A 20,943-nucleotide genomic window follows, 5' to 3' on the forward strand; every position below is an offset into this window, starting at 1 on the left:
TTATCCACAGTCTGTATACAGTGCTGTATACCCTATACCTGTCCATTATCCACAGTCTGTATACAGTGCTGTATACCCTATACCTGTCCATTATCCACAGTCTGTATACCGTTCTGTATGCCCTATACCTGTCCATTATCCACAGTCTGTATACAGTGCTGTATACCCTATACCTGTCCATTATCCACAGTCTGTATACAGTGCTGTATACCCTATACCTGTCCATTATCCACAGTCTGTATACAGTTCTGTATGCCCTATACCTGTCCATTATCCACAGTCTGTATACAGTTCTGTATACCCTATACCTGTCCATTATCCACAGTCTGTATACAGTTCTGTATGCCCTATACCTGTCCATTATCCACAGTCTGTATACAGTGCTGTATACCCTATACCTGTCCATTATCCACAGTCTATATACAGTGCTGTATGCCCTATACCTGTCCATTATCCACAGTCTATATGCAGTGCTGTATGCCCTATACCTGTCCATTATCCACAGTCTATATACAGTGCTGTATACCCTATACCTGTCCATTATCCACAGTCTATATACAGTGCTGTATACCCTATACCTGTCCATTATCCACAGTCTATATACAGTGCTGTATACCCTATACCTGTCCATTATCCACAGTCTGTATACCGTTCTGTATACCCTATACCTGTCCATTATCTACAGTCTGTATGCAGTTCTGTATACCCTATACCTGTCTATTATTCACAGTCTATATACAGTGCTGTATACCCTATACCTGTCCATTATCCACAGTCTGTATACAGTTCTGTATGCCCTATACCTGTCCATTATCCACAGTCTGTATACAGTTCTGTATACCCTATACCTGTCCATTATCCACAATCTATATACAGTGCTGCATGCCCTATACCTGTCCATTATCCACAGTCTGTATACAGTTCTGTATACCCTATACCTGTCCATTATCCACAGTCTGTATACCGTTCTATATGCCCTATACCTGTCCATTATCCACAGTCTGTATACAGTGCTGTATACCCTATACCTGTCCATTATCCACAGTCTGTATACAGTTCTGTATACCCTATACCTGTCCATTATCCACAGTCTGTATACAGTGCTGTATACCCTATACCTGTCCATTATCCACAGTCTGTATACAGTGCTGTATACCCTATACCTGTCCATTATCCACAGTCTGTATACAGTGCTGTATACCCTATACCTGTCCATTATCCACAGTCTGTATACAGTTCTGTATGCCCTATACCTGTCCATTATCCACAGTCTGTATACAGTTCTGTATACCCTATACCTGTCCATTATCCACAGTCTGTATACAGTTCTGTATGCCCTATACCTGTCCATTATCCACAGTCTGTATACAGTTCTGTATACCCTATACCTGTCCATTATCCACAGTCTGTATACAGTTCTGTATGCCCTATACCTGTCCATTATCCACAATCTATATACAGTGATGCATGCCCTATACCTGTCCATTATCCACAGTCTGTATACAGTGCTGTATACCCTATACCTGTCCATTATCCACAGTCTGTATACAGTTCTGTATACCCTATACCTGTCCATTATCCACAGTCTGTATACAGTGCTGTATACCCTATACCTGTCCATTATCCACAGTCTGTATACCGTTCTGTATACCCTATACCTGTCCATTATCCACAGTCTGTATACAGTTCTGTATGCCCTATACCTGTCCATTATCCACAGTCTGTATACAGTTCTGTATACCCTATACCTGTCCATTATCCACAGTCTGTATACAGTGCTGTATACCCTATACCTGTCCATTATCCACAGTCTGTATACCGTTCTGTATACCCTATGCCTGTCCATTATCCACAGTCTGTATACAGTGCTGTATACCCTATACCTGTCCATTATCCACAGTCTATATACAGTGCTGTATACCCTATACCTGTCCATTATCCACAGTCTGTATACCGTTCTGTATGCCCTATACCTGTCCATTATCCACAGTCTGTATACAGTGCTGTATACCCTATTCCTGTCCATTATCCACAGTCTGTATACCGTTCTGTATGCCCTATACCTGTCCATTATCCACAGTCTGTATACAGTGCTGTATACCCTATACCTGTCCATTATCCACAGTCTGTATACAGTGCTGTATACCCTATACCTGTCCATTATCCACAGTCTGTATACAGTTCTGTATGCCCTATACCTGTCCATTATCCACAGTCTGTATACAGTTCTGTATACCCTATACCTGTCCATTATCCACAGTCTGTATACAGTTCTGTATGCCCTATACCTGTCCATTATCCACAATCTATATACAGTGCTGCATGCCCTATACCTGTCCATTATCCACAGTCTGTATACAGTGCTGTATACCCTATACCTGTCCATTATCCACAGTCTGTATACAGTTCTGTATACCCTATACCTGTCCATTATCCACAGTCTGTATACAGTGCTGTATACCCTATACCTGTCCATTATCCACAGTCTGTATACCGTTCTGTATACCCTATACCTGTCCATTATCCACAGTCTGTATACAGTGCTGTATACCCTATACCTGTCCATTATCCACAGTCTGTATACCGTTCTGTATACCCTATGCCTGTCCATTATCCACAGTCTGTATACAGTGCTGTATACCCTATACCTGTCCATTATCCACAGTCTATATACAGTGCTGTATACCCTATACCTGTCCATTATCCACAGTCTGTATACCGTTCTGTATGCCCTATACCTGTCCATTATCCACAGTCTGTATACAGTGCTGTATACCCTATACCTGTCCATTATCCACAGTCTGTATACCGTTCTGTATGCCCTATACCTGTCCATTATCCACAGTCTGTATACAGTGCTGTATACCCTATACCTGTCCATTATCCACAGTCTGTATACAGTGCTGTATACCCTATACCTGTCCATTATCCACAGTCTGTATACAGTTCTGTATGCCCTATACCTGTCCATTATCCACAGTCTGTATACAGTTCTGTATACCCTATACCTGTCCATTATCCACAGTCTGTATACAGTTCTGTATGCCCTATACCTGTCCATTATCCACAATCTATATACAGTGCTGCATGCCCTATACCTGTCCATTATCCACAGTCTGTATACAGTGCTGTATACCCTATACCTGTCCATTATCCACAGTCTGTATACAGTTCTGTATACCCTATACCTGTCCATTATCCACAGTCTGTATACAGTGCTGTATACCCTATACCTGTCCATTATCCACAGTCTGTATACCGTTCTGTATACCCTATACCTGTCCATTATCCACAGTCTGTATACAGTTCTGTATGCCCTATACCTGTCCATTATCCACAGTCTGTATACAGTTCTGTATACCCTATACCTGTCCATTATCCACAGTCTGTATACAGTGCTGTATACCCTATACCTGTCCATTATCCACAGTCTGTATACCGTTCTGTATACCCTATGCCTGTCCATTATCCACAGTCTGTATACAGTGCTGTATACCCTATACCTGTCCATTATCCACAGTCTATATACAGTGCTGTATACCCTATACCTGTCCATTATCCACAGTCTGTATACCGTTCTGTATGCCCTATACCTGTCCATTATCCACAGTCTGTATACAGTGCTGTATGCCCTATACCTGTCCATTATCCACAGTCTGTATACAGTGCTGTATACCCTATACCTGTCCATTATCCACAGTCTGTATACAGTTCTGTATACCCTATACCTGTCCATTATCCACAGTCTGTATACAGTGCTGTATACCCTATACCTGTCCATTATCCACAGTCTATATACAGTGCTGTATACAATATACCTGTCCATTATCCACAGTCTGTATTCAGTGCTGTATACCCTATACCTGTCCATTATCCACAGTCTGTATACAGTGCTGCATGCCCTATACCTGTCCATTATCCACAGTCTGTATACAGTGCTGTATAACCTTTACCTGTCCATTATCCACAGTCTGTATACAGTGCTGTATACCCTATACCTGTCCATTATCCACAGTCTGTATACAGTGCTGCATGCCCTATACCTGTCCATTCTCCACAGTCTGTATACAGTGCTGTATAACCTTTACCTGTCCATTATCCACAGTCTGTATACAGTGCTGTATACCCTATACCTGTCAGTCTGCTGTTGATGGATGTGCCCTCTGATCCCCCTCTCTCATTTACTATGTCACGTTCCACAATGCCACATACCGGTGTTATAGTGGCATGATGTTATTACTGGTGGTGTGGCACAGTTACTTGGAGTGTGGCATTGCTCAGTGATGATTTGCAGCGCAGACTTTACTCCACTGGGTGATTTATTTGCTGTAGTTGCTGAATAAAGAATTTTAGGGTACTGTTTGGTATATAATCATAGTTATGCATAGTATGTGCTGCATACTTACAATATGCTTATCATCTATGATCTACCATTATCTCAAGGCGTTAAGCCTGTGGCACTATGTGTGTTAGGTATAGCCATGTACAAGAGGTTGTGGGTCTGATAGCTCTCGTTGTTTGTTTTTTCTGGCGCCCAGTGCCAGTTTTTTCCTTTAGAAGCCATACCTCTGTCATATAGCATGCAATGTAACATCACACTTTTCATAAACTAGTACAGAATCCAGCAGGAAAAAATCTTCTGCACGTGAGGATATGAGGATTTAAGGTCAACATATTCATAAGATGAAAGTCGGGTGACCAGTCGACCATCTGATGTACTGTATATGGGGCCTCCTGACTCTGCCCTGGCAGATGATGTTGGGGGAGAAAAGGATCAGGTAGATGGAATTTCAGTCTGATCCTTTTTGTTTTCAGGAGAGACAAGCTGTGGTAACAGCTGTCTAATGTGTACGGCCAGCTTTAGGTTCAGGTTTTTATACCTTATAACCTTAGTAAATGGTGAGAAATGTAATATAGGGCCCCAAATGTATCTGAAAAGTATTACTGACAAAAATGAGACGAATACCCCCTGCAGAGTGCAGAAAGAGTTAAGTTGTCCTAAGGCAATAAATGTTGCTCTGCTCTGGTCATGATAACTAATAGAGAGGCAGGATGATTCATCACATTAATTTCATTTCAAGTAGGGATTCAATCACTTAAACAGACATGAGTAAGCTTCCATAGAAACAGTAATTCAGCGAAACGGCTTCATCCACAGATATCCTACTGAACCAGCAAAAGTTTGGAGACACCTGTTCATGCAATGGATCTCCTTGTTCTTAATGGAATGTGCACATTGTCGATTCAGACCAAAGGAAGCAAAACTGCAAAGGAACACATATAGGTTCATAGTTACATACTTATATGTGTTGAAAAAAGACAAGTTCGACCTTTAATATGGAAATGAGGAGTAAAGAAACACATGTGAAACAAACCAGAATGTGTGTTAATCGTTAGATTTCTCATAGTACACCCATTTTACTCTGATGACAGCTTTACACACATTCTCTCAAGCAGCTTCATCAGGTAGTCACTTGGAATGGATGTCAATGAACAGGTATGTCTCGTCAAGAGTTCATTTGTGGATGCAGAAACAAAATTGTTGAAAAATATCAACAATCTTAAGGTTACAAGTCCATCTTCAGAGATCTTGATGTTCCTTTGTTCACGGTGCGCAACATAATCAAGAAGTTTACAACCCATGGCACTGTAGCTAATCTCCCTGGACGTGGACGGCAGAGAAAAATTGATGAAGGTCTGCAACGCACGATAGTCCGGATGGTGGATAAGCAGCCCCAATCAAGTTCCAAAGAAATTCAAGCTGTCCTGCAGGCTCAGGGTGCATCAGTGTTGGCGTAAACTATCCGCCTACATTTGAATAAAATGAAATGCAATGGCAGGAGATACAGGAGGACCCCACAGCTGACACAAAGACATAAAAAAAACTAGACTGCAGTTTTCCAAAATGTATGTAAGCCAAAATCCTTCTCGGAAAGTGTCTTGTGGACAGATGAGACCAAGATAGAACTTTTTGGAAAACACATCATTCTACTGTTTACCGAAAACGGAATGAGGCTTACAAAGAAAAGAACACACTACCTACAGTCAAAGGTGATGGAGGTTCAAAGATGTTTTGGGGTTGTTTTGCTGCCTCTGGCACTGGATGCCTTGATTGTGTGCAAGGCATTATGAAATCTGAAGATTACCAAAGGATTTTGGGTTGCAATGTAGTGCCCATTGTCAGAAAACTGGGTCATGAATCATATTTTTTTGTGTTGTTCCAATACACACAAAGGAAATAAACATGTGTATAATAAAACATGTGCAATAATTTTCTTGGAGAAATACTTAATTTTCTAGAACAAATTCTAGGGTGCCAACACTTTCAGCAATGACTGTATAAGGTTTAAAACACATTCTGATTTGTTTCACACGTTATTCTTTACTCATTGTTTCTATTTGTGTTCCTTATTGGTTTTGCTGTCTTTAGTCTGAATCTACAATGTGCACATTCCAATAAGAACAAGCAAAACCATTGCATGAACAGGTGTCCAAACTTTTGACTGGTATTGCTGTTCATTGAAGTGTTCAACCATTTGAAGACAGAGCTCACCATTGCCATTTTGCGAGACTCCAATACAGCTAAAAAGAGCAACTGATTAAAGTCTGCCATATTTTGTATACAGCTCTTATCTATTTCCATGGTCACAGAGTACAAACAATGGGACATGTTTATGAAGCTAAATGTGCCAGAATTGTAGCATAATTTGCCCAAAAATACCTCTTTCATGGTTAGCACTATATTTATTATGTATTTTAAACACCTTTTGCGACATGTCCTTCAAGGGGCAGCATGGCCTTGGTGAAAATGGGCATGGCTTACCTGAAAAGGGGTATGGCTTTATATTTGACACCAGGCGTCAAAACATGCCCCAGAATTGTGATACCCTTTTCTGGCACTAAGTCAGCTAACAGGTGGAGTAAACTTAGATTAGACCATCTTAAATCTAGGGCACTTTTAGACTGTCTACCATAAGTTTGCACAGTTTTGATAAATATGTGCCATTGGTTGCAGTCTAATCCTCTGGTTATTCTTCTTTCTGACTGTCCCCTCCTTAATAACCTATCAAATTAGTTGTGTGCTTCAATGAAAGAAGCGAGAGAGGGCGGTCGGGATGTGACCAGAAGTGTGCAAATCTCGTGAGTGATCGCGTGACTGCATCTGGACTGTGAAACACTGTTAGGATTCCTGATTTTATGCTACATTGATAGCTTTCATGAGCTCTGTATAACCACGCCCACACCACTGATTGGCAGCTTTCTGCCTATGCACAGTGTACAGAGAAAGCTGCCAATCAGTGGTGTGGGCGGGGTTATACAGAGCTCAGTATTCAGATCTGCAGCAGGTAAAACAGTGATTTTATAAAAATGACAGAAAGTAGCCCAGTACGTGACACATTGCTGGAATCAAAATCTCTGTCCCTACATCATGCTTCTCTTTGATTACCTGGTGACACATTTCCTTTAAACAGATCTAAAACAATGGCAAATGATCTTTATTGGAAAATTGTGGCTCTTGGATAAATACAGAACTGGCAGTTGCCAGTGGAAGAGGTTATATGTGTAATATCCTAAATGATTTGACTGTTTTGGAACATATTGGTCAGTATGTATTGATGGGGATTTAAAAAATAGGTGCAACAAATGTTCTAAATGTTCAAAAAACAGCCTTTTCCTTTTCTCAATCCCCCACTGATCCAAGACAGATGCTCTGGTGGTCTCCCACTGCAGCCAGTCAGTGACCCCTGCAGTCATGTTGTGTACTTGTGGTGTTTTGTGCACTTTTCCAGACCTTACTATAATCAATCTGTACTTCCTACCATGGAAATCAGATTGTATGGATACGTAGCTGCCGATTTAAACAAGCAAAGCTTCAGTGTAAAGCATGGCAGAATAGTAGCAGGGTGAAAGCTGCTCTGCAGCTCCACTAGAGACAGGAGTTGGATTTGTTACCAGAGCTGTTCATACACAGTAAATAAATCAATGTACATGATGCAAGACCAACCTCAGATTTTTTTATACACAAGTTATTAACTGCACATCCCTTTTTTATTTTATTTTTTTACTTTACATTTGTTTTTATGTAATACTGTATTTGCTTTTGTTTGTTTCACGTTGTCTGATTTATTTACTACATAATAATTAATATCTGACAGGTAAATGACGTCCTAATATACAGCAATGTTGAGCTTTAACTACTGTACTTAAGTTTGGATGCTTGACTAAAAATTTATGTTGATTGTCTTGTGATGTAGAAATTAGAGTGATGATGGGGAATTGGATGGCTCTTCTGGATGAAAAGTGCTGATTAGCATCTGGCAAGTGATTTGCAGCAGATAAGTGATGATGACACAATTTACGAAAATAATGTTTAATTGAGATGTAATAAAAGAATACAAGAACCAAAAATACCACGTGTCCTTGACGGGACTATATGGTGATCACCAGATATTGTTCTGTATACCTTAATTTGATGAAATCTTGACCACATTTCTATAGGTGGACTGAGCATTTGGGCATTTCCCATGGCCAGCGGGGGCCCGTAGTCAGATGGAGGTCTCGTAGCTGGAAAGCTTTCATATGGCATAAATGTTTTATCAATGAGGTTCTGATATCAGGGGTTGCCAATAGTGGTCATATGTGCAGAGTCATTCTTTATTCTAGTAGTCTATGGGTTTTTACAGTAGTTGGGAATGTGTGGATCAATAGATTTATAGCATATACAGTATAATCAATGTGTCAAACATTTATTTAAAGGGAATCTATCACCAGGTCTTTTCTACCTAATCTGACAGGAGAAAAATGTAGAGACAGAGACCCCAATTCTAGTGATGTGTCTCTCACTGGGCTGCTTGCTGTAGTTTTGATAAAGTCACTGTTTTATCAGCATGAGATTATCACTAGAGGACTAGTAAACCTGCTGCCATGTAGTCCTCCATATTTATGAGCTCTGTGTAACTCTGCCCCTACCATTGATTGGCTGCTTTCTGTGTTCACTGTGCATAGGCTGAAAGTTGACAATCAGTGGTGTGGGCGGGGTTATACAGAGCTCGGCATTCAGAGAACTGCTAGATCCGCAGCAGATAAAACTGTGATTTTATCAAAACTACAGCAAGCAGCCCAGTAAGTGATACATCTCTGGAATCAAGTTCTCTGCCCCTACATTATGCTGCTCTCGACTCAAATGGGGTCACAATAACCTGATGACAGATTCCCTTTAACAATAAAGCTTCATTACATTCAGGACCTTCAGAAAAGAAACTGCTCCATACATTATGTCATTATCTCTCCGCAGTATAGGTGATAACTTACTGATCGGTGAGAGTCTGACTGCTGGCACCCGCAGCGATCGGCAGAATGGGGAATTTTTAGCCCCAGCAGAGCAATTTTATCCCTGATACAAAAAGCAGGTTGGATGCCCGATTGCCGCTCCATTCATTCTCTATGGGGCTGTCAGAAAAAGATGTCTGTAGCGCTTGGCAGCCCCATAGGGAGTGCTGCAGTCAAGCATTCTAAGGGGAGAAAAGTGCCCCATTGTGCCGATAGGTGCAGGTTCCAGTGGCTGGACCCCCACCGGTCAGAAAATTATCAACTATACTGCGGATAGGTGATAAATTATCTTCACTAGAGAACCCTTTATCCCAATTCAATTGTATTATGACTATGATTGGTTGGAGCTATATGGTCTAATACATTAATTTGTGTTCTTGTGTGAATGTAAGTAGTACCCTTTCCTAAAAAATAATAGAGGAACATAATAAAAGCTGACTGCAAAAGTTTGCTTTGACTTTAAATTTTAAGGGTACAGTTGCTGGTATTACGTGGAATGTACGAGAGGCTCCTAGATTCTCACAGGCGCCTCACAAACCTCCTACAAGGCAGCATTTCCACTACTTTTGTTTTTTGCCGTAGCTGCAGAACGCTATGTTAGAGTCAGCTTTGGCATCTAGATGCACATTTAATGGGCACCATTTTAAAGGGACTTGTTTGTTAGTAATCTTTCACCATGGAGAAATCTGTCACCAAATTTTTGCTACTCCATTTGAGAGCAGTATGATGGAGGCAGAAACCCTGATTCCAGTGATGTATCACTTAGTGGGCTACTTGCTGTCATTTAGATAAAATCACAGTTTTATCTGCTCAAGATTTACCAGTTTTCTGAATGCTGAGCTCTGTATAACCCCACCCACACCACTGATTGGCAGCTTTCTGTGTGCACTGTGCATAGGCAGAAACCTGCCAGTCACTATTGGAGGCTTCGTTATACAGAGCTCATGATTTTATAAAAACTACAGTCAGCAGCCCAGTAAGTGATACATAACTGGAATCTCTGTCCATATGTGGCACCCCAGGGGTCTGGTTTCCACAGTAATGTAGTGTTATGTCTGAGAGCAGGTGGGAGGTCCTTTGGTCAGGGATCCTGTGCATGCCACACCTCCTGCCCAGTCTTGGGAGGGGAAGAACTTCCCCTATAAAAACCTAGGGCTGAGGCAGGGTTAGTGAGTAGAGAAGAAGTAGAGACGAGAAACAGTCATAGGAAGAAACAGCAGAAGCTCAGTGGGAGCAATACTACTACGAGTCAGGGGCTGGCAGCTGCAGAGCTCGCCCTGACTGAGAAGCTTTCTTACCGGACCCGGCGTCCGAGGCTGTGGGGACTAACTCTTACCCAGCAGCAGAAGCCGACCGGCAGGGGATTTCAGGTCCTCAGGCCCAGAAACCCGAAGGCACGGTCACACGCGTGGGACCAGCACCGCCATCGTGGAGCGGAAGCCATTAGAAGGCCCCGAGTCACCGGCCATACGGGTGAGCACCACACGGTACACTCAGGGACATGGGCTACTTATATCCGCTTCTAGCAAGGTAGCCAGAAGAGTACAGTCAGTTTGGGAGGCCTACAACTCCGCCTGGCCAGGGGAGATCCCATCTGCTCAAGGACTGACCAGGCCCCGTTCGCTAGCAAGTACTCCGGGAGGGTCTATCGTTGTTACCAGTAAAGACCCTGAATTACACCGCACCGTCTCTGAGTGGTTCCTGCTACCCCCATCTTCCACGTCGGCTGCCCTGAGGCCATACCCCTCCCGTTGGGGGTTATACTATCACGCTGCACAATTCTACACCGGCCTCAGCGGTCTGCCCTGCAGCGGCAGCTCCATAGCTGCAAATCAACGGGTGGCGTAGTCGACACTCAAATAACATCTATCAAGACTGCCACACACTGAGTTTGACTCCCTGGGCACGGACCGGGTCCCCGCCACTCGGAGACTACAACCCTCATCTGATCCGGTTCCGGGTAAGCCCCCGTGCGCGAGACGCTGCGCGACACAGCAGGCCCAGGGGCGCGTCAACTTTGGCGTAGTCGGCAGGATTTCGTGCCCGCAACCACCGGGTACTGCGTGCCTGAAAAAGAGACTTTTAAAACTTACCATCCGTGAAGTTTTCCCGCCATCGGTGAAGATTCCCGCCATCCGGCGCCATTTTCAGCCTTCTTCCCGCCATCTGTGAAGATTCCCGCCATCCGGCGCCATCTTCAGCCTTCTTCCCGCCATCCGTGGAGTTTTCCCGCCGTTGGACGCCATCTTGAGGACGCCGCGCGGGAAGAAGAGGGGCGTGGACTCCGAAAAGCCCGCGAGAACTGAAGCCCCGCCTCACGTCCGGACGTTGCGTAAGGTCCTGGAAGGAGCCCAGCAGACGCCGACGTCACCGGAGCGCGACGGAAGGTCCTCAACCCTGACGATCCACTGCGGAGCCGCGGCCTACGGAAGAGGATCATCGCAAGGTAGGCCACGGTCCACTAGGGGGGGGGGGATGTCGGATACGGAGGAGAGCTTCACCGCTTCAACCCCCGCCAGCGCCACCGCTGTCGCGGTCATGCCTTTCACCATGCCCTATATCCCGGGGGCAGCCTGGCTACCCCAGTACTCAGGGGAGTCACATACCCTGCAGGACTTTAGAGAAAGGCTGGATAGCCTCTTCCAGGTGTACCCCCTCACAGAGGAGCAAAAAGTGAGCATCCTGGTGGCCCAATTAACCGGAGCAGCCCGAAGGGAGGTAAAGTCCTGGCCACCTGGGGGGAGGACTGTCGCAGGGATACTAACCCGGCTGAGGGACACCTTTGATACCCGCACCTCAGCCGAGATCAAGCTTAGATTCTACGGGTGCAAACAGCAGTCCCATGAGAGTATAAGGGACTATGCCCTGAACCTACAAGAGGCCCTGAGAGCCGTTAAGCAGACCGACCCTGACGGCGTGGGAGACGAGGACAGGCTGTTGACTGAACAATTTATAGAGGGTTTATATTGCAATGCCCACCGAACCCAGTTGCGGGCAATGGCCCTACAGGACCCTCATCTGGGATTTGCACAGTTCAAGGACAGAGCCATCCGGGTGCTCCGAGAACCGGCACCGGATGGCGTTGTGACCCACAGGCGCCCAGCTATCACTTACCACCAGGAGGCGGCGCCCTTGTCGGCAGGGCCTGTAGGGGCTGATGCGCAGGCTTTGAACAATGACCCGGCTCCAGACCTGCACCATCAGGTCCAAGAGCTAGCTAAAAGCGTTGCTGCGTTAACCCGAACTGTGCAGTCTTTACAGGCTTCCACTCCAGGGAAGATCCAGCTGGCATCCGGACCGGAGAACATCCCGTGGCGTCGACCAAGGAGGACCTCACCGGCCAGAGGAAGACCCAGTGACCGGTACAACGAGGACGGACGACCCATCTGCCGCCGCTGCAATCAACCCGGACATATGGCAAGGGACTGTCCTTTAAACTGGCACAACCTGGGGGTAGAGGGCCAACCCCCAGGAAAAAGATCACCAGGCCCATCGAACTGGCGCGACAAATATGTCGGAGGACGTCCAGTCTTGCCTGTGGTACTGGATGGCATCCCTATGAGTGCCCTACTAGACACCGGGTCACAGGTCACCACCATCCCGTACGTGCTCTTCAAGCAGTACTGGAATGACTCGGATATAACCCGCTACCCTGACGACGACTTGAGTATCATCGCCAGCAATGGTCAGCCCGTGCCACAGATCGGATTTAAAGAGGCGACCATTAAAATTGGTAGAGTCGAACTAGCAGCACAGGGACTGATTATTGTAGACATTGACAAACACGAGAGTCACCCAAAGATAACGCTAGGAACTAATGTAATTGAAAATTGTCTTGCAGAGGTGATTTTCCTTTTACAACAGGTTGCCAAGAACGCCAGCTCCGGCGAGCAGCGGGTGCTCCAGAAAGAGATCCGGGCACTGATGCGACGGCAACAGGTGGAACTCTCCGGCGGTGAGATTGGTAGCGTAAGAATGTGTGACCCTTTTCCTATTGCCATGCCCCCAAAAAGTGAAATGATGATTTGGTGCCGGGCAGCTATTGGTCTGAGAGGTAGGGATTACCAGGCAATGGTAGAACCAGTTTACTCGGACAGTAGGCCCACCATTTTGATAGCACGGGGGGTGGTTGATGTACGCCATGGGAGGGTGCCCGTTCGCATAATAAATATCGGGGAGAGGGAAGTGTACCTGCCCCGGTATGCCACGCTAGCCAAATTATATACCATTAGCCAAAATTCTATACAATCTGTGGAACCCTTGCCTCCATCTCACCCGGAGGAAGGTAACGGCTCTAAGAAAAACATGGAGGACTGGTGTCAGCAACTACATCTGGGTACTGACTCCACTCCCGCACACCAGAAACAAGGAGTCTATCGGGTGGTTCAAGAGTACGAGAGAGTGTTCAGTAAACACCCGTTAGACTTCGGGCGAGTCAAGGGGGTAGAACACCACATCCCCACGGGAGACCATCCTCCTATAAAAGAGAGGTATCGACCCGTACCCCCTGCCCACTACCAACACGCCAAGGGGATGCTGTAGCCCCTGGGCAGCTCCACTAGTCTTAGTCAGAAAAAAAGACAACACCATGAGGATGTGTGTAGATTACCGGAAAATCAACCGTATCACACACAAGGATGCGTACCCCTTACCAAGGATAGAGCAGTCATTGGCTGCTTTAAGATCTGCTAACTTCTTCTCTACCTTGGATCTCACTAGCGGGTACTGGCAGGTTCCTGTAGCAGAGGCGGACCGGGAGAAGACCGCATTCACCACCCCGATGGGACTTAGCGAGTTCACCTGCATGCCGTTCGGACTCTGCAACGCACCAGGAACCTTCCAACGACTAATGGAGTGTTGTCTGGGCCACAGAAACTTCGAGACGGTCCTGTTGTACCTGGACGATGTCATCGTATATTCCAAGACGTATGAGGACCACCTGAAACACCTGGCGGAAGTGTTCGAAGCTCTGGCGAGTTACGGCCTAAAGGTGAAACCCTCCAAGTGTCACCTCCTGAAACCAAAGGTGCAGTACCTGGGACACGTGGTGAGCGCTGACGGAGTGGCTCCCGACCCTGATAAGATCACCGCAATTAAGGAATGGCCAAGCCCCTCCAGCGTAAAAGAAGTGCGGCAGTTCCTCGGGTTGGTAGGCTACTACCGAAGGTTTATTCCCGGTTTCACCAAAAAGGCAGCACCTATGCAGGACCTCCTGATAGGCCAGTCCCGGAAGGCCAAGAACCAGAAGCCGCCCTTCAAATGGGAGGAGCTGGAAGAAGAGTCCTTCCGCCAGCTGAAGATGGCCCTCACGGGGGACGAAATCCTGGCGTACCCGGATTATAGCCAGCCCTTTATCCTCTACACCGACGCCAGTAACATCGGGCTAGGAGCCGTACTGTCCCAGATCCAGCAGGGGAAGGAACGAGTAATCGCCTACGCCAGCCGAAAACTGCGACCCACCGAAAGGAACCCCGAGAATTACAGCTCATTTAAGCTAGAGTTCCTGGCCGTAGTATGGGCAGTCACCGAGCGCTTTAAGCATTACCTCGCTTCTTCCCGGTTCACCGTGTACACGGATAACAACCCGTTGACACACCTGGACACGGCAAGACTCGGTGCCCTGGAGCAGAGGTGGATGGCCCGTCTGTCCAACTACAAGTTCACAATCAAATACCGGGCCGGACGCTCCAATACCAACGCGGACGCCCTGTCCAGGATGCCCAACCTGCCGGACGAAGGAGAAGATCCGGAGGGACTGGAAGAAGTTGAACTCCCTGCTTTCCACCGTCATGGGACTATCCAGAATTCCCACCGGGTAAGGAGTAAACAGGCTGCTACGTTGAACCCCTTACCTCACTACAACTGGGCGGAAACGCAAGACAGCGACCCTGCCGTCCGACTGGTGAAGGAGATGCTGACTCGCCCGGAGGCTTGCCTTGAACCAGACGCTCCGGAGGAAGCCAAACAACTATGGGCAGAGAAGAGTCGACTGTTCCTTTACAAGGGGAAGTTGTGCCGCAGAATGGTTAACTCCCGGACGCATGAACTACTCTGGCAAGTAGTGGTGCCACGTATAGACGCAGCCATGGTGATGGAGGCATACCACGACGGAGCTGGACACTTCGGGTGGAAGAAGCTGGAGTTCCTGCTGCGCGAGCGATTCCACTGGGTAGGCATGAGGGGAACCATTGAGAAGTGGTGCAGAGACTGTGGCCCGTGCAACCTGAGAAGGAAGGACCGTGCCAGCCAGAAGACTCCCCTGCAGTCCATCGTCACCCGGCAACCGTTGGAACTGGTAGCCTTGGATCATGTAAAACTGACCCCAAGCAGAAGTGGCTACGTCTACGCGTTAACCATCGTGGATCATTACTCCCGGTTCTTGGTTGTCGTCCCGGTCAAGGACTTAACGGCTCAAACAGCAGCTAGAGCCTTCCAGCAGCACTTCTGCCGTCCACACGGGTACCCGGACCAAGTGCTGACGGACCAGGGACCTGCCTTTGAAGCGGAGGTCTTCCAGGAATTCTGCAATCTGTATGGCTGCCGGAAGATAAGGACGACACCCTACCATCCGCAAACTAATGGACTTTGTGAGAAAATGAACCAGGTGGTAATGGATCTTCTAAAAACGTTGCCCCTGGAAGAACGCAGTCTGTGGCCTGAGAAGTTGCCCGATCTGGTGGACCTATACAACCACATCCCGGTAGGTTCCACCAACTGTACCCCGGCTTACCTAATGAGGGCAAGACCTGGTAAGTTACCTGTTGACCTGGAAATGGGAGTCCTGACACCTGAGGACACTTCACCAGAAGCAGACTGGGACACAGAGAGGCAGCAGCAGTACCGGAGAGTACAGGAGAGCGTGGAGCGAAGTCTCTGTCAGGCTAGGGAAAGACAAGAGAAAACTTACAACCAGTATGCTCCCGCTGTTCCCCTGGTACCCGGAGAGCAGGTCTTGAAGAGGAAGAGACGGCTCCACAAGTTGGACGACCAGTGGGAGAAGGACCCGTACACCGTACTGCCCTCAAGCCACGAGAATCCGAAGGTTTGTACCATCAGTAAAGACGGAGGGGAAACCACAGCCATTGTATCCCGGGACCACCTGAAGAAGTGTCCCGAACAACTGAGGAACCCTGAAGAGGAACAAGAAGACCATCGACCCGTAGAGGAAAGGGAAGATATGGTTAGTACTGTGCTCGGGGACTTCCCTCGGTCTTGGACTCAAGTCAATGGTGCAGTTGTGGTACCCGTACTCACCTTCCTCCAACCAGCATCCCAAGTACCTACGGAGCAACAGGTAGAGCTGGAAGAACAGCCGGTCCAGGAGGCAGAAGACCCCACACCAGCAGACCAGGAGGATCAACCCTCTGCTTGCAGTGAGCCTGCCATATCCCTAGTGAGCCAAAGAGCCGGTAGACAGCTGCCCAGTTTACCCTTGACAGCTCCTACACCCTGTAGTTCAGGACTAGACAGTCAGCTCCGTAGGTCCACTAGGGCCACTAGGGGCCAGTTACCCGCACGTTGGAGGATTTGAAGTGTATAAATTGTTTTATTTATGTTTACCTGTGTATTGTTGCTTGTGTATAATTTTGTGTTTCTAGTTCTTTGTAGGAGTCCTTGGTGGATTTACCGGGAATCCTTGTACATAGTTGGAGCGTAACCCAGGACGGACTAAAGACTGTTAAGGACTCGGGGCAGGACAAACCCCTACCTGGTTACGTCTCCCTGTTTTGGTGAAATGGACACCTTGCTTTTCTTCAAAGACTGCACCCGGTTACGGACATGCCGTAACCATCCTTATGTGTTTTTCTTATTGTATTATTATTGTTTTTACCTTGTTATGTTTTTCTAAAATATGTTTAGTCCCGGAGTACTAAATTTCACTAGGGGGGAATGTGGCACCCCAGGGGTCTGGTTTCCACAGTAATGTAGTGTTATGTCTGAGAGCAGGTGGGAGGTCCTTTGGTCAGGGATCCTGTGCATGCCACACCTCCTGCCCAGTCTTGGGAGGGGAAGAACTTCCCCTATAAAAACCTAGGGCTGAGGCAGGGTTAGTGAGTAGAGAAGAAGTAGAGACGAGAAACAGTCATAGGAAGAAACAGCAGAAGCTCAGTGGGAGCAATACTACTACGAGTCAGGGGCTGGCAGCTGCAGAGCTCGCCCTGACTGAGAAGCTTTCTTACCGGACCCGGCGTCCGAGGCTGTGGGGACTAACTCTTACCCAGCAGCAGAAGCCGACCGGCAGGGGATTTCAGGTCCTCAGGCCCAGAAACCCGAAGGCACGGTCACACGCGTGGGACCAGCACCGCCATCGTGGAGCGGAAGCCATTAGAAGGCCCCGAGTCACCGGCCATATGGGTGAGCACCACACGGTACACTCAGGGACGTGGGCTACTTATATCCGCTTCTAGCAAGGTAGCCAGAAGAGTACAGTCAGTTTGGGAGGCCTACAACTCCGCCTGGCCAGGGGAGATCCCATCTGCTCAAGGACTGACCAGGCCCCGTTCGCTAGCAAGTACTCCGGGAGGGTCTATCGTTGTTACCAGTAAAGACCCTGAATTACACCGCACCGTCTCTGAGTGGTTCCTGCTACCCCCATCTTCCACGTCGGCTGCCCTGAGGCCATACCCCTCCCGTTGGGGGTTATACTATCACGCTGCACAATTCTACACCGGCCTCAGCGGTCTGCCCTGCAGCGGCAGCTCCATAGCTGCAAATCAACGGGTGGCGTAGTCGACACTCAAATAACATCTATCAAGACTGCCACACACTGAGTTTGACTCCCTGGGCACGGACCGGGTCCCCGCCACTCGGAGACTACAACCCTCATCTGATCCGGTTCCGGGTAAGCCCCCGTGCGCGAGACGCTGCGCGACACAGCAGGCCCAGGGGCGCGTCACATACATTATGCCGCTCTCAGATTAGGTGACAAATACCTGGTGACAGATTCCCTGTAAGCATTTACTTATGCACACGTGTTATACTGGGAAACTTATTCCAGTAAAAAATACTGCAAGAATGCTGTCACAAAAAAGGGAGAAGTGTAAGCAGAATAGTAATAGTCATACACCATTCATCCATGTGAATTCTGGCTGTACATGTACACCAGCCATACAGGAACATAAGAATGTTTCTAACTAGTGAGCTGAGTCTAAATTTATTACTCCTTTTGCATTTTCTTATTAAATTTTACACATTTTACATCCCTCTAACACTATTGTGTTATTCTCCCTCATCTTCTTCAGCTATCAGAAACTTTCAGTGTTCAATAATCAGAGACATCTGGAGGGATGAGTAATTTTTACAGAACTTTATGTCAGTGGACACTTTAGAAGATATGTATGGTTGTGGCTGCTCGCTGCCAATGAAATCTTACATTTTTCTTCAGTCTGAACACATGGTGGGATGAAGGAGAAGGATTTGGCTGCCTGTCCGCACTTTTATCTTTTTGCTAAACATCACAATTTTAAGTGCATAAATGCATTTCCATCATTGTATCTAGGCGTTCCTTTGTCTCATGCACTCCCATCATCCGTCAGCACCTCATCTTTCCTTCTTTGTTGCGGTATGAACGATGACATATGGGAGGTGCAGATACTTGAAGAATGATGGTCTTCCAATTTACCATTTCTGATTGGCACATAAATAAAATTCACATTTTCTCTAATTGTGAAGAACAAGAAAACTGTGCATAATCATTGTAAGTAAATAGCTGATACTAATTAGTGGATGTTACATGAAAATTCACATTCTTTTATGTCCTTCCATTTCAGCTGAAGAAGTGGAGAGACTGGCTGCAATGCGCTCAGAGTCTTTAGTACCTGGTACCCACACACCTCCCATCAGAAGAAGAAGTAAATTTGCCACTTTAGGAAGACTTTTCAAGCCCTGGAAATGGAGAAAGAAAAAAAGTGAAAAGTTCAAGCAAACATCTGCAGGTAAGTGCTTGTACTTCTCACATTATACTCTTTAAGAGAATCTTGAGCTCTCTTCACTTGTCTGTCTTAATGAACACTAGTATTTCCTAGAAAAAAAAATCATTATTCTGCATCATATTTTCTAGGAACGCTGTGCTGCTCTTCTGTTGTTCCTCCTGGAAATGCATTACTATCTTAACTAAGTATGCCATTCTCTTTGTCAATGGGGTGTGTCCCTGCAGCTGTTGACACTGCCCAATCAGTGCTTACTGGGTATAGGGATATGCCCCATTGACATGGAAAACAATTGTGCTCACTACAGTTCTAAAAATAAGAATTGCCTACAAGTCGCCTGGTAAAGATCTGGTTGATGGCCAATGTATGAACCCCCTATACAGCCTGGACTATATGAACCCTCTATACCGCCTGGACTGTATGAACCCCCTATACAGCCTGGACTATATGAACCCTCTATACCGCCTGGACTGTATGAACCCCCTGTACAGCCTGGACTGTATGAACCCCCTATACAATCTGGACTGGTGGGGAAGGCTTACATGGTAAACATCCATTTACCAGGTAAATCTCATGGCAAGTCAGTGTTACATAGTATAGGATAATAGAAGGTGTCAATTGACTTTTTAGTATTTACCCCCCAAATACTGATTCAGGGGCCTTCAAATGATGGTCCTTTATGATGTGGCAGGTACTCTCACGTGTTTCGAAACAAAATAAATACAATATTGCCACATGCAAACAAAACCCTTAAAAGATTTCAATTCATCACAACTACTGGGTTACCACACATAGATCCATATACAGCCATGGCCGAAAATGTTGGCACCCTTGAAATAGTTCCAGTAAATGAAGTATTTCTCCCAGAAGATTATTGCAGTTACACATGTTTTGTTATACACATGTTTATTTCCTTTATGTGTGGATTGGAACAACTCAAAAAAACTGAGAAAAAAAGGCAAATTGGACATAATTTCACACAAAAACCCTAAACATGGGCCGGACAAAATTGTTGACACCCTCAGCTTAATATTTGGAATAAATAACTGCAATCGCTCCCTATAACCATCAACAAGCTTCTTACACCTCTCAGCTGGAATTTTGGACCACTCTTCTTTTGCAAACTGCCCCAGGCCTCTCATATTTGAAGGTGCCTTCTCCCAACAGCAATTTTAAGATCTCTCCACAGGGGTTCAATGGGATTTAGATCCGGACTTGTTGCTGGCCACCAGTTAATTGCATAATGGGACTAGAAATTATCTTTCCACAATCACATTTTGATCACGTTCACACGTTCAGTATTTGGTGAGTATTTTTCCTCAGTATTTGTAAGCCAAAACCAGCAGTGGGTGAAAATACAGAAGTGGTGACGTGTTTCTAGTATACTCTGATTGTTTCTCACCTGGTTTTGGCTTACAAATACTGAGGTAAAATACTGAGCAAATACTAACCATGTGAACAAGGCTATATATAATACAAATGACAGAAAAGCTAAAACATCCAGAGGTTACCATTATGACCTCATTGTTTAGGCCTTCTTATTAATATAGCGTGCAAAGATTAAAATATAGAGTATTTTATCCAAGCATCATTCAAAACACTATATGTGCCTGCATAGAAAGCCATTTACAATCTATAAGTCATACTCATCATATTATTCCGTCAAAGCAACATAAAGCCAATT

General features: G+C 46.1%; 1 protein-coding gene across 7 annotated transcripts in view; it reads left to right on the forward strand.

Moving 5' to 3' along the window:
• PHACTR1 (phosphatase and actin regulator 1) overlaps positions 1–20,943 on the forward strand; it is a 550,848-nt gene that overhangs the window by 344,650 nt on the left and 185,255 nt on the right. For all 7 annotated transcript variants that reach the window (XM_073678780.1, XM_073678785.1, XM_073678781.1 and 4 more), the window contains one exon: positions 19,101–19,265. In XM_073678780.1, the coding sequence (XP_073534881.1) occupies positions 19,101–19,265 (165 nt within the window). The remainder of the gene's footprint in view (positions 1–19,100; positions 19,266–20,943) is intronic.

The sequence above is a fragment of the Phyllobates terribilis genome, unplaced genomic scaffold (genome assembly GCF_046119375.1).
Source record: "Phyllobates terribilis strain yellow unplaced genomic scaffold, ASM4611937v1 Scaffold_4__5_contigs__length_816908805, whole genome shotgun sequence".
NCBI classification, from domain to species: Eukaryota; Metazoa; Chordata; class Amphibia; order Anura; family Dendrobatidae; genus Phyllobates; species Phyllobates terribilis.